Here is a 15287-nt window from a genome sequence, read left to right on the forward strand (position 1 = left end):
AAAGAATTGTATCATAGAACCCTGTAAATAATGCAATAGCACATTTTACCTGTGCACTTTCATTGACCAGGTGAGAAGAACACAATACTGGAAGAGTTTTGCAATCAATTACTTTTTAAACAGCAAAATCATTCCATCATTACAAGCCCTTACTCCTGTGAACTACTGCCTTTGGTTATCATGTATTTCCTCAAGAAGCCATGACCCAGATAAAGAACTTAATGACCTCAGTCCATTCTAGATGGAATAAAACTCTCCCTAGACAGAAAACCTCTCCTTTGTGAACTGACCTTCCACTGGGTAAGTGGAACATGGGAACTCAGGACTGTCAGCTGCCTCAAGTACTACTTAAAGCTTCCTCATGGATGCAATAATTTAGATCTTGAGATAACAAATTCTTCAACAACATCTAGAGACAGTCCACCCACAAATGTTAAGATTTCTTCCTAGTTAAAAATATGAGGGCTGATTACCTGTAACTCTAAAGTGCATGCTGATTAATGAATTAATATGAAAAATTGAAATCTTCTTCAAAGACTCCTCAAAATCTTCCATAAAGTTTCCTTGCTTCCTCTTTTTTGGCCATAACCAAAAGCAAATACAAAGAAGAAAAATTGGTTCTACTTATAGTCAGCCCATTACTAAGGATTTCTGGTTTGCAATCTCAGGAATCTATCAAAAGATGCCAAAGATGCACAAAATTATTGAAGGTGGGTTTCTGCAGTGTTGGTTGAACTACTGAACCCAGAAGAAAAGATGCTATGCCAAATACCTACTCTTCACAAGAGGACAATTGGTGAAAATAAATCAGTTAAATAATGTTTTCTTTTCTCTGAAAGAGATCTGTAAAAACCTGCATATTTTCCTAAGAAGGTCCTAAGGGAATATGTAATGTGGTGCTACCAAAAGAAGGTATTACAGTTTCATTTAATTTCAGGAGGAAACATAGGGCCTTAAAGCTCAGGTGAGCATGGTGGATCTCCCTCACTCAGTTCCACATGCTGACCAACTACTTCAAGTCTCTGAACAAGAAAAGCACACAAAATTGTCACTCATAAATGGAGAAATACCTCTAATTGGGGTTTTCAAGAATATACATGAGGTTCTGAAGGCCAGAACCCCATGGTACAAAACCCAAAGTAGTTATGACAGAATCTAGCTCAAAAGGAGTGTTTGGGATCCTTCTGCAACTCATCCAAAGTAACAGACATCCACAAAAAATCATTTAATTCATTACCATTTCCTGAAGAAAGTGGCAATATAAAAAAACCCCAGACCTCTACAAACATATTTGCTTGAAAAGTGGAATGAAAGAAGAGTTGTTTATAAACTCCTGAAGAAGGAAATACCTTTAGGGTAGAGTATAGCTTGGTACTAAGATGTAGCATAAACCCCAAATAAACACAGAGCCAGCGGCTAAAGACTCTGAAAATAAAGTAACAAAGAGACAAACTACCATATAAAGCTGCAACAAGATATATTGCTGGGCATGAACAAGCAGGGGAGTTACAATAACCACGGATGCTAATGCTGTCTTGGTGCTCTCAATTGGTGAAATTAAAGACCTCATGAATTGGGGGTTATCTGTGATGAGGAAATCTCTGGCTCTTAGGCAGAAACTGAGTACATCCAAGTATTAGATTTATATGAAGTCCCTGTTTCTCACAGAGTGAGATGAAGAGGGTTTTTTGTAAGCACAGCAATAGCAGATGTAATTATCAGGAGCTGCCGAATGAAAGGAGCAGTCTGAGAGCTACAAGGCACAAACTGCCAAGCAGGAGCTCCTCGATCAACATTTCCTCATCTTTGGAGATCAGACCTGAGATACACAACGATTATGTCATTAGAACAACATATGTCAGCATCTGGACGGTTGTATCTGCCAAATGAGACACATGGATTGCAATTCAAGCCTGACAAGTTACATAAATAGAGAAAAATAACTACAAGAGACAAAAGGAGAAACACTGCAGTAGAGGAATTTAATTCCAGTAGGAGTTGAGAGGGAAGTGCAATCAAAGCTGGCCACTGCACTGAATATGCTGCACTGAAAAGATGCGCAATGGCAGAAAGTTATGAGTACATTTTTCTGAGAATACCACAGTGGAAAAAGAGGATATGTGTACATCCAGAGTCTGTGTGCACTTGTGGATCACCACTTGCAGGAAGAACCAAAATATATTTACAGTGAAAAGAAAAAAAATGGATAAATATTATTTCTAGACATGATAGGTTTAATATAACCATCCCATTAAAATTAGTATGGTGAAAAAAAAACTGTATGGAAGCCAACACTTCATGAGAAATGGCCAGGGAAATTTTCTTTTTAAATAGAAAGGTAGAAAATGGAGTGATGTTTCAACTACACTGTCCCTTGAAAATACTCAAGAGTGATGCAGGACTATGAATGATGCTGCCAACAAAAATATGTGCTTTTCTGTACGTGGGAAGGATGCACACAAAAATATATTTACATGAGAAAAAACCCACCCAAACCCATGAAAGTTGGAAAAGAAATGTATCATCTCTAGTGACAGAGTGCAAGAGAAAATAACCAGATAGATACAAATGACTACAAACATCTAATTTAAATGAAAGGGAAGTGAAATGGAGGGGGAAAAAAACCCTAGTGAAAACTTAATGAAAAGAAAGGCTTAAGCTTTCACATTGTCTTTTTCTTAGATACACATGAAAGCCTTAATAAAAGTCTTGCATATTACTATTATTGCCTGAAAATTGCTAAATTGTATACAAAAATGTGTGAATAATTCCAGTTGTTCACACTTTTACCTTTCAAGATACAACATCTTACCACTCAGGTGTGCCACTTTCAAAAAGCATTTTCAGAACAGGCAGCACTTTTGCTCAACATCAGGAGCAAAGTGAAACACAGAGTCTGTGATAATGGAAAGAAGGGATCCTAATCAATACTAGTTGAAGGAGGACAGAAAGAAGAAGAAAAAGGACAGCTCTAGACACTATTACAGGCCCAGAAAAGGAAAGGCAGCAGTGGTTATTCCTGTGGGAAACAGGCAATGTCCTTTCCTGACAGTTGCCATCTCTTTGACACTTTTTTCCTGTTGCTGTAAGCTTGGTGCTCCCAGCACAGCAATCAGTTATAAATCTGGGGCTTGTACAGACACTTTTCATTAGCAACAGCCCAGACAGGCTCAAGCACCCTGCCAACACTAACAACCAGGTTTACCATTTAGCAGCTGCACGGGGTGCCAGCAGCTTTAACATTTTGCTCTGGCTGTTGCAAATTACCACATTTGTAGTTTTTAAAACCTAGAGGGACAACGTTTCTATCAAACCACAGCAGGTCACTGCATGGACTATTGAAATGGGACCCAAAGCTGACAATATAGCTGAGAAAATGATCTGAAGTGAGCAAAAGCAATAGATATCTCTAATTGTTATGGGGCTTTGTGGGTTTTTTTGTTTATTTGGTTTGTCTTCCCTTTTTTGGGGATGTGTCATGTTTTTTGGAGTGTCTAATTGGAGAAATGCTACTGTAACAAGATTTGTTCTTCTCTCATGTATCAATACAATGACTCGAGGCTCCTAAACTGATACGGGATTAGAGAAAAAACCAGCAGCAGTTCTAACCAACTGCACCATTAACACAAAGCTCAAACCCATCTTATTCCCTTGATACAGCCTTATTTGCCTGAGCTCTCTTTGTAAATGTCAGTCCTGTCATCATCATTGCACTAATATATCACAAGTCACAAGACCTACCTTTCTTTGCTCATTTTTAATCCTTCAGCAGACAAAACCATCAGAGCACCACACATGGACAGCCATAAAAGAACACTTCTCTTGTTCTCCCTCTTTTTCACAGATGAATATGGGACAAAAATTGCTACTGATAAAAACACAATTGAGGAAATGTCTACTGAGCAGTTATCACATTCAATCTCTTCCACTCCCTCAATTTTAAAGGGAATTCCTGCAATCATCATCTCTGGTTTTTGATTTTAGCCTCTGATGCCTCTTCCTTGATGTGCATCATCAAGTAGAGCAGCTTTTGTATTTGTGCTATGAACTGCTTCCTTTAAAGCAGCCATCTATCAAGATCCTACTCCTAAGCACAAAACATTTTAAACCCCCCCCCAAAAAATCCCTTTCACTCCATGAAGATACCCCCCTTTCTCCCCATCTTCAAACTAGAGATCAGTAAAACAATTTCCCATCAGAAATAAATCATCACTGTTTTTTCATGCTATCCAGGAACACCCCAATGCACCCACAATCCCCCTGACAGTCAGATGCACCAAATGAAGGTAATTTCAAGGAGATCTGCCTTGGTACAACATGGATTCAGCTATGAACCAGGAAAAAAAAGGTATTAATTTAGGGAAATGCTTGGCTTAAAATATTAAAAGCTGTTCTCAATATATCTTTATTAGTAAATGCCTGATCTGCTGTTCCACTGTAGATACATTTAAAGATTATTAGAATACAGTACAGAAAATGTAAAAATTTGACAATTAAATAGCAACATAATCAGAAAACAGTGAGCTTAAAAATACTGAAATAAGGTGGTTGAAGATGATTTAAGACTCATTTATGAATGATACTCATTGTGTATTTGCAGCACTACACTGACAGTAGCTTTAAACAGGCAACTTAGCATATAACATTCATAAAAGTCACCATTAAAATTAACTGGCTTAAAACCCAAAAGAATGAGAAGATGGAAACATTTCACATTCTGAGAGATTCTCACTTCTTTGTATGAAAATTCCAATTGTTTCTATAAAAGCCTGGACTAGTCCAAAGGAATGGGAAAACAAGTTATTGTTTCCCTTTAGCCCCAAATATTCCAAAATAATCCTCTACTATTCTCAGTCTGCAAAGTGGGAAAAAGTATTCCCTGGCTCTTGTCTTCACTCATTCTTTTCCACGTTCAAGAATTTAATTTTATTTAATATCTGTTTGAACAGAAGCCTGTCCTTGTGTTTACTATTTCCTTCCTTGCCTTTACCTCTCCTGTGTTTGCCACACCCTTTTCTGTGGTGGATGGTTGGCATCACTGCACATTATTCAGAGGGGGAATGCACTGCTCATGCACACAGTGCCACAGCAGCATTCTCTGGTTTGCTGTTTGGTACTTCTCAAATGGCTTTTTAATAGTCCTCCTAACCAATAACATTTTCATAAAACGACTTATTCTAATTCTGAGATTGCTCTCCTATGGTAATAGAGCTAATCAGAACCCACCATTGTGCACGTTTATTTAAGATTGCTTCTCCTGATATATATAATATATACTTATGCTGAACTTCACCTGCTCTTTCATCCATGGGTTCCACCTATGAGGTACTTGTGGAGCTATATATGTTATCTTTCATTTAAATATCCTGAATAAATCAGTAAATATAATTTGGAATTGCCCCAAAATTTAGTCTCATTTACAGAAAATATTACATCTGCCATTTTTTAGCTGTGCTCTAGAAGGACACGGGACACCAATGTTGTTGGGACACCATGTTCCTTCAGCTTTTATTTCCCTGCTTTGGAAAATCAGCTGACCCCAAGATTATCAAACTTGAGGAGGAATTCAAACACAAGCAAGGAAAGCAACATAATGTTCTAAGTGAATTTTTGGATGAATTTTAACTGACTACAGACATCTTCTAGAATGTTAATATCACTCTCCTTTAATCCTCAGTCACAGACTAAGTGATACCAATATATTTAAGTTTTTCCCATGCCTGCATTGAGATGTGAGTGCACATCAAACCAAACTAAGGAGATGAAAGGACTGGTGCTGACTTTTAGAGTGTTACAACCTTCTGTTAGTTCTGAACACAATGTGCAGCCTAAGTCTCAATTCCAGTTAATATTTGCACATCACAGTAAGAGCAGTTGCTTTCATACCTCCTAAGAACGTGTAAATTTTAGACAAAGAGAAAAATTTAAGACAGAATACATTGATGTCTATATAGAAAAAAAAGTAGTTTAAGGGTGACATCAATTTGGGCAGTTTAGTAAGCAAGATTTAAGAATAATACCTATTTAGAAAGAAATTAAGTAGGTTTAATACTATTTGAAATGAATTAGAGGAAATATTTTTAAGGAAATGCTTGAGTATTTGTTCCCACAGTATAGAACCACAAAAAAAAATCCAATGTATTATTTTTTAAAAATAAGTTCTGAATTCTTTCTGAGGTCCCCATCATCACCCCAGCTCCCTTTCTTTTTCTATTGTGCAAAAGAAGAATAAAGCAGAATAGCCATTTTATTAAACAATGAGACTATGAAATGAGCCATGGCAATTGGGCATTTTTATTCTTGGGGAGAGATGAGTTAGAAACCACTTTCAACACAGCAAGTAAAAAAAAAAAAACCTTATGAGAGAGACAGAAAAAAATCAAGAAGAAGGAAAAAATGCAAATTTATTACCATTTCTCAGGCTCATGAAATAAGACACCAAAATGAAAAGAGAGCTGTTCTTCCCCTCCAATGTGCTCCTATTGTTTTGCTTAAATCTGGCCCTCAATGTTTCCTATTCTCAGGAGAAACCTCCTCACAGGAACCACACCATGTTGTCAACAGATACATTAATCTCCCTGACAGCTTTTAGGAAAGCAGTTTGAACTCAGATACTAATCTTGGGGAAAAAAGCCTATGCAAAAAACATCCAGTGGTTAAGGCTGCTGGCACACATTCAGCTGTGCAGCCCTCCCTGCACTCAGTTTCTGGCATATCATGAAGGGTACCAAGCCCTCTCTTTGCCAAACAGGAAAGAGCACAAATAACAGGTTTCATCTTCCACTGACACATCATGTTTCGCCAGAAAAGACTGGGTGAAAGTTTGTCTGGGGAATAATATTCCTGATGGATCACCAAAAAATCTTAGGATGCAGGGAGTCTTCTTTCCTCTGTTAAAAACTCTCAGGCCATATAATGGCTTTCTCTCACTACAAATCTCAATTTGCAGTTAAGGGAAATACTGGGATAACTGGGAGACTGCCTAATGCTAGCTGTAAATAGTGACTTCCATGAAATTTTTCCAGCTGTCTCTTCAAAACTGTAGACCTGTCCAATTTTTACATAGGAAGACAAAGTCAAATGGTTCATCTTTTTTAAAGATGTGAAAGCAACGAATTCATCTAACCTGAACATAATAAATGAATGGTAAACTAAACCAAACCATAAAGTGAAAACTGAGAGAGCAGATGGCTAAATGTCTATCCAGGGAAATGCTTCTCCATTACAATTGCCAGGGCCCTTAAACTTCCTTTCTGTGAATGTTATGGTAACAAGAATTCTGAATGGAGCACTCTCTCCTGGTCAGACACAAGAGAAGATAATTCCTTAACAACAGATTTAATGTCATAAACATCAATTATGTAGAATGACAGACTCTGTCTCTGTAAGAACTGCCACATCAAATTAAGAACCAGGTCATGTATTTATTCTGATACTCTATTTTAGACAGAGAAAAAAAGCTGCACCTTCTTTCTACAATTCATTTTTGAGACAAATAGTTTTCCATGTTCAAAAGTGTATATTTTTCATTGGTGCTTTAGCATGCAATATTTCACACAAGCAAAAATCAAGTTAGTTAGAACTTGCAAATCATCATCAGAAAAATGGCTTCAATAAAACTGGAGACAAGACAGTCCCCACAGTCTGCTTGTGGATCACAGCTCACATTTTAAGAATGATAATGCACCAAAACTTAACAAATCCAAGAAAACTAAGAAATGAGAGAGGTAAATATAAACTTTTTCAATAGTCACCCCTACTACCATATACTTTGCATGCAATTGTTTGGAGGAACAGGTATCAGATTTCTTTAAGAAGTTGGAAATTGGTATTAGAAACAGACCAGGTAAATATTCCTAAGTTTTAATGTGCATGAAAGCTTGTCTTGATGAGCTTCCTCTAAGTAAAAGGAGAATTGCTGTCTTGCAGAGTCCACCAGGCACACATGTGAAAGCATAAGAGATAAAAAGGACTGATCTCTCCAGGAACAGGACCTCATCTGAGCAGGTGCTGTGGGGCTCCTTGTTTGTCACGACACTTTGCTTACCTTGTTGAGCTTATTTTCTGGCAATCTGTTAGTAAATCTTCATGCCCTTCTTTGAAATCCACATTGTACTTTATTATTTCAATACAGAAAAGAGGAGAAACCTTTTTTGTAAGACAGAAGCTCATTTTTATGTGCTTTACTGTCTTGCTGGGATAGAAATCCAACAGTGCAACTTTTACATGAAAATATAATGTCACAATAGTGCTATTTCATACTATGCACTATTTCTAGCACTGTGCAGTATTCCTTCACTGTCCAATGAACTTTTCAGTCCTGTTTCTGTGTAGCTGAATGATAAAAATTATTAAGGCACTAACTCTGTGAAAATATCTAAGCCTTTCTTCAGTTAAAGAGCATTACAAATGAAGAATAACTGAGTCTTGTCTACAATTACTGTATTATTTCACACATATATAATGAAGTGAGGCTGTCTATTATTCATTCATGCATTATCTATGCTGTAAAAGTAGATGTATCCAGAAGGGCTTAATTATGATTTTCAATTCCCAAAAAGGGCTACAATTCAAATTAATTCTTCCTCACCTCCCCTCAAGAAATCTCCCCTCACTCTAAGCGATGAAATGTGTAGCTAAAAGGTCAACATTTTTGGAACTTCTCCCAGACATCCAGGAAAGATAAGAAAAAGCTCTCTTGACAGAGGGCTATGACATGACCAGAACAAGAGCTAGCTTTCCTCAAAGCATCTGCCAGGGTTAAATATGTGCCCGTTTCTACACTAACTGCAACACACCGCGCTGAAATTCACAACCCTCCAAATACATACAGAATGAAAAGTTTGTGAACACTGTATTTTCTGTAATGTATTGCAAAAGCGGATGGAAATGAAAATTCCTACTGGAATATTACATCACGAATGACTCATGATGCATACTGATGTCTCTACTGCATATGTATACCCTGGTTTGCAATGAGAAGCCAGCTGTCACAGAATCTCTGAGAGAAAGAGCTGGAGGGTAAGTTGATCCCAAAACCACCTATTGGCTACCACTGCCCAAATAAAATAGGAGGAAAAGTGTGCATACAATTATTTCAGTTATATTTTTATGAGGTATAATTGATCTTTAGAGCCTGTATTTGTGCATACTTGCTGCATTTTCACTAACAAAAGTCCCACATAACACTGAAGCAGACAGCAAAACTGATTCACATTACCTCAGAACCACATTTAGTTAAATTATTGAGAACATGTAACAATATTAAGTTTCATCCTATTTGGTAACTGACAAGAAAAACTCATCCTTTCAAAAAATACTACAAAAATTTCTTTAAAAATGAATTGCAAAGTGAATTGGTATCCTTTCAGCAATTTATGCCATAAGCTCTGTCCTGGAGGACAGGATGAGGATGACCTAGACCTGAATGTAGCCTTAAGGGAAATTACAGCCACTTGTGTAAGTGCTGATGGCACCCAGTCAGGCCCAAGGAGCACTGACACCCCAAGGCTGGGCAGCACAGGGAATTACCCAGGACAGGGGGGCCAAAACCTCTCCATGATGTAATTAATGTCTAAAAAGCACCAGGAAAGGAAGTGAGAGGAAAAGAACATTTAGATCTGAGTAATTCCCAAAGGTGCATCTGAGCTCAGTGAGCAGATACACGTTTGGTATGTCAGACTGTTCTCTGGAGCAAACCCTGCAGATGCAAGACGGCTTTAAAGAACAGATTTCTGCCAGGCTGAAATGGAGCAGCTGAGTGTTCCCTGGGCTGTAACATGTTGAGCTGTGCTCATCTGGCAGGCAAGGCTGGAATCTGATATAGCAGTGGTTTATATGGAAGAGAAATTAGCCAGGAGCTCCACACTTGAAAGTCACTTATCCCAGGAAAACACCTAACATATTTAACTAGCATAACCAATCTGCTTCAACTCTGATGCAAGTTTTCGAGAAGATCTTGAACTTGAAGCTTGGAAAGGTTTACTTGAACCATTTATTTCAGAAATTTTGTACTCACTATGCAAAAGCAAGTTCAGAGATTAATTAGGAAAGCGTAATCTTGCTTTACTAACAGCCAAAAGAAAACACAACATAATTTTCATTATGGCATAGTATTACTGTCAAGAGATGAGATGAAAAAACTTCATCCACCCCACCTTCAAGATCCAATTATAGCATATCAAGAGGGAATTCTTCAGCAATTTAAGCTCAGATGAACTGGGCTCCACTTGGGTTTTCAGGTTTTTGAGTGCTGGCACTGACTGTGTGCACATGCAGTGGTGTCTCATAACAAAGAGTTAACCACAACAGACTACTTCAGCTGGAAGCTACTCCAGCAACCACCCAGCCCAACCTCCTGGCCAGCTCAGGGCTGGCAAAAGTTAAAGCATGTTGTTGAGGGCATTGTCCAAATGCCTCTAATACACTTGGCAGCCTTGGGGCATTGTGGCTGATATTTAATGAACTTAGAAGTTCATTTGATGAGAAGGTATTTGCTTATCTGTTCATTTCATTGAGCTTCACTTGGATCACAGTAAAAATATTACTGAACATGAAGCTGCATATTTGTTTCTATTAAAAGTAGAGCTCTTTCCACTGGAAGGATAGGTTTTTCCAATATGATAAAAGAAATACACTATCACAAGAAACAAACAGCATATACTTGCATCTACAGTTCATGGATTAGGAATATACATTAAATTACCCAAATTTGGGTGTGGAAAAAGAAAAAAAAACCTAATAAGATTACTTGCTCTCTAAAGTTGCTCATTGAAGCACTCAAACACATCTTACACATCATCTGGACATAACAGTTTGTCAGCAGCAATTAGAGACTGATGGACACCTGCTGCAACACAGATTCTATAGCACACAAACCCACAGCACAGATATTCTGAAAGTTCTGGAAAAACTTCAGAAGGTGCTAGAGTGATAAAACAAGAAAATATGCATACTTTCTTTCAGAAGCCAGCTTGAAGTATCCATTCAAATATAATGAAATTTCAGTAAATGTTACCTTTGTAGGACTAAACAGCAGATCAATTATTTTTCACAATAGCCAAGCTTTAGTCACTTAAAGCAAAAATTTTCTACTCCAGCCCAACAGTTTGTTTGTTTTTTTATCCTGCTTATAGGCCAGACACTCGTCAGCCTCTCAGATCTCTGGAGAGCTGTGGTTTAAGGGAACCCAGGAGGAAAAGACAAATTTGGAAAGCTATTTATCCATCTCACTAGAATTGAGACATTATGGTTTTTATTCTTCCCCCACTCCCAAAAATACCAAATTTCCATCATCAGAGCTCTGTGAATAAACGAACATTTTGTGACTGGCCTCAGGAAGAAAGAAACCACAGGCCTGGTAGGGACAGAGAGGAGAGCAGGGCACTGTGTGCTTGGGACCCTGTTTATTTGACTAGATTGCAGACAGTCAATCCAAGAACATGCAGATCATATATTTTTAAGCATTTCATAATGGCTTATTATTAATTCCAGCCAAAACCACCAAGACCAAAATTATCTGAAATTGGTGCTTGTGTGTCCTGACCCCAAAGCCAACAATGGTTGCATAAAAAAAAAAGTTAAATATCTACAGTCCTCTCAGGTTTAATTTTTTTTAATCAATTACAAGGCAGTGTCCTTTAAGAGCCTAGAGAGAAGACAGGTCTCCACAACTAACAAACTGAAATGTGGTTCTGGGTAAATTTTACTTCCAGGAAACCAAAATGTTGCAGTCCTTGAGAGAGGGAGGCTATAAGCAGAGGGCTCTTCTAAAGGAAGGAGCTTTTATTGAACCTGTCACTTGTCATTAAACACTCCATATTTTACCTTAACCTGATATTTTCATTAGAGCATACAGACCTTTTTCATCTGTGAATAAAAGCATTCCCTTCAGCCTTGTGCTGAATATGGGGAAAGGCTCTCTAAAATAGAGCCCACCCAAACAGGACAATTATGTTCTCAAAAGCAGGAAAAGCACTAGGGAAAATCAAGAACATTAATACCATGATAACTTGCACACTTCAATGTTGACTATCACATCACACTTCAATCTTGTATTATTTAATAATGCATTTAATAATGTCCATTTTTAGTGTCAGAAAAACTTGCATATAGTTATATAGGAAGCAAAGACACCAGTGCAGAATAAAACAAAACATAAGCAAACTGCAAAAAAGTAAGTACCGCCCTACAGAGATCTCTAGTTGGAAAATCTGAATGGGAAAAGGTAAAGATATCCATGCTATTCACATTTTTATATCTATGATCTCTCTTAAAACTGCTTAAAACACTTTATAAGTAAAGAATTTGATAAAAAATTGCAAGGGAAGCTATATATTCTTAAAGAACTCTGATATAAAGCAGCACCATTTTTTTCTGAGCAAAAGCTGCCTCACTGCTACCACCAAAGCTGTACCATCTCCTTGATGCACCGGAAACTTGTGTTAAATAGTTTTAGCAGAACCTAAAGTTCTTAGTAAGTGAAATATCACTCTCTGTTCATTGCTATGTAGTACAAATATTTTAGACAATTTATTTTTTCTTAAAAGAAAAAAAAGTGGTTTCAGTATGCAAATAGAAGCTGAGAGAAAACAAATTTCAGGTTTTTCTTAGCGTATTACATATGTGAAGAAGATAGAAAACTGAAAAAGGAAAGAAAAGAATAACTGGGGAGGGAGAGCCAGAAAAGGAAGTCATTCCTTTTAAAATCTTGAAGTGCTACATAAAAACAAAGATGATGGTCTGATGGAATGGTGTAATTCCATAAATACACCACCCACACAATTGCAAGGAAAATGTGAAGCACCAGCTGTCTTTTCAGACCTGAAATATAGATTTACTCAAATGCAGATTAGGAATCTAACCAAATATTGTAGTAGCTTTAGGAATTTTTAAAGACATTTCACTACCAGGAGGACTGTGTTATTCAAACATAGCTGCCACATAACGAGAGCCTTGTGAATTGCTATAGCACTACAGCCACAAAACCCATTAGCAGATGTAGAAATCCCACATTCCCGCCTTTTATAAAGGTCTGCAGTTATGAAATCATTTTCATACACTTGGAACTTAACTATTTCATTGCCCAGTATCTACAGGACTGGAGTTGATGGAGAAAACCACAAAATGGTGCATCTGAGAGCATTCCATGGACACGTGTTTCTGTGGTTCTTTCAAAGTTATAGCTGAAAACATCCCCCCATGATCCCACAGAACAAAGTAAAGGAGTATGTTTGAAATAAGAAAAGAATTTATCTTTACTAGAGAACACTTAAGATGTATTCTGTGTCTTCATTGTAGATGTATTAAGATATGTGGCTGATAAAAAGAGTAACAAAGGGAAATAAAGAAAGGCTTGCTCTTTAAAGATTAACAGAATGGAAGGCTACAAGGTAGGGTGCAGTTTCCATGTTTATTTTCACTCACCAAAAAGAAAGTTATTTTTGTAAATTAAAGAAAACACAGTCAAAATGTCTATTATCTCCACACTTAGCATCATGGTATCTTTGCTGTACTCCATGCCAGTAGTTTAATACTTTTATGACAGTAATTGAAAACTTACCATTTGATAAACCTCCTGCAGCTAATCTCAACACACAGCACACTGAGAAACATCTGACTTGCTTTTATACCAGTGACTTTCTTATGCCTGGGCAGATTTGAGGTAACCAGGTAATAACTCTGTAGGTTATCATGATCATTTCAGAAATAAAGCCAACTGACCAGAAAGAATTCATGAGGTAAACAAAGATGACTACACATAGAAAACGTGGTCCTCCAGTCACCCCACAGTAACTCCAGCTTTCTCTAAGAATACTTACTTGGTTATCTTTCACTTACGGAAGAAAAGACACCAGTACAAGGTAAAAACCAGCTGGGAAAATAGACAAAACAGCTAAAGAAAAAGGTTGTTAGAAGAGCAGAGAAGAAAGAAATGTCACACCCAATCTCAATATTGAATTGATATAATTATTTCAACGATGTACTTCATGAAGGCAATTGAGAGAGGTTGCTTTCTTTGAATGCTGTAGGATAGATGTGTCTTTTTAAACAATCAGGAACAAAGTTTTTAGGTAAAAGCTATGAAAACAGACCAGGAGGTAGAGCAGAGAGCCAGGCAGCTCAGCCTGGCTCATTATCCCAACTGCATTAATGAATTCCCATGTTACCTGAAGCTGCTGGGAGCTGTCATTAAGGTTATCCTCTCGTCTCCTGGCCTCCTCCAGCATCTGTGCACTCTTCTTTTTCTCCACTTGTTCTTTGTGCTTCAGATTTGCTACTTTCTTGTTTTGATCTTTAACTTGCCTGCAAAAGAGAGGAGCACTCAGAGCGTGGTCCAGAGCAGTTTCCATCAGCGCTGAGCTGCTGGGCCAGGGAACAGTGGCACCATCAAGTGCCACCACTTCCTTTGCACAAGGTCACCCGCACCAAACTCATCCTCAAGCACTACCCTCCATTAATTCAGCCAAAAGAAGGCTTCATTTTGCTCATTACTACTAACCTGACCGAGAAAATTCCTGAAAAAAAAGCATTATTTATTATTTGGTAATTATAATTTGATTAATAAACTGTTAATCCAAAGATGCACCTGCCCTCTTCTGACTTTGGGGAAGAAAACTCTTCTCTGTTAACACACACAAACGTATATATAAAACCAAAGAAATCTAATAACCCATTTTGCTTTGGGTACCACTGTATCTAATGTGAGGAACACAGGAAAACTACTGAAACATGACTTGAATATAGAGGATTACCTACAAGAATTAGGCAATCTGTTTCCAGAAGTAAAACAGTTTCTTTTCAACCTCAAGATCTACCTGTTTTCTTGATATTTTGAGAAATTTCCTATCCTTTCTTTTTAGACAAGAAAGACACAACAAGTAAGAACAAACTATTTGAGGAAGTGTGCATCATTTCCTTTTCACTTGCATCTATGGACTATTTTTGATGATCCTGGCAGCTACCACTGCCTGCAGACAGGGTTCGGCCTTTCAGGGCATTAAGACACATGGAGTATTGAATCTAATTACAGACCCTTTAATCTCAGCCTCCTGACCACAGAGAACTTAAGTCTAAACTTTTAGTCCAATCAAAACAAAACAGGCTAGCTTTGCTTCCTCAGCCCTTTTCTCCATAATTATATCTGGAGTTTGGAATAAAAGACAGATTCTTTGGTTGCAAGATTTCCCCAAAACATCATGCAAGTAGTAGAGACAGCTCTTTAATTTACTGTGTAGAAAACAGAATGATATACCAGCTTCAGATCTGGTATGTTATCCACACAGACA

The 15287-nt window shown here is 37.6% G+C and overlaps 1 protein-coding gene across 2 annotated transcripts in view; it reads right to left on the bottom strand.

Moving 5' to 3' along the window:
• The window catches only part of ERC1 (ELKS/RAB6-interacting/CAST family member 1), a 271003-nt gene that overhangs the window by 112092 nt on the left and 143624 nt on the right, over positions 1 to 15287 (bottom strand). For both annotated transcript variants that reach the window (XM_005421022.2, XM_005421021.2), the window contains one exon: positions 14169 to 14304. In XM_005421022.2, the coding sequence (XP_005421079.1) occupies positions 14169 to 14304 (136 nt within the window). The remainder of the gene's footprint in view (positions 1 to 14168; positions 14305 to 15287) is intronic.

Source organism: Geospiza fortis, unplaced genomic scaffold (genome assembly GCF_000277835.1).
Source record: "Geospiza fortis unplaced genomic scaffold, GeoFor_1.0 scaffold10, whole genome shotgun sequence".
Taxonomy (NCBI): domain Eukaryota; kingdom Metazoa; phylum Chordata; class Aves; order Passeriformes; family Thraupidae; genus Geospiza; species Geospiza fortis.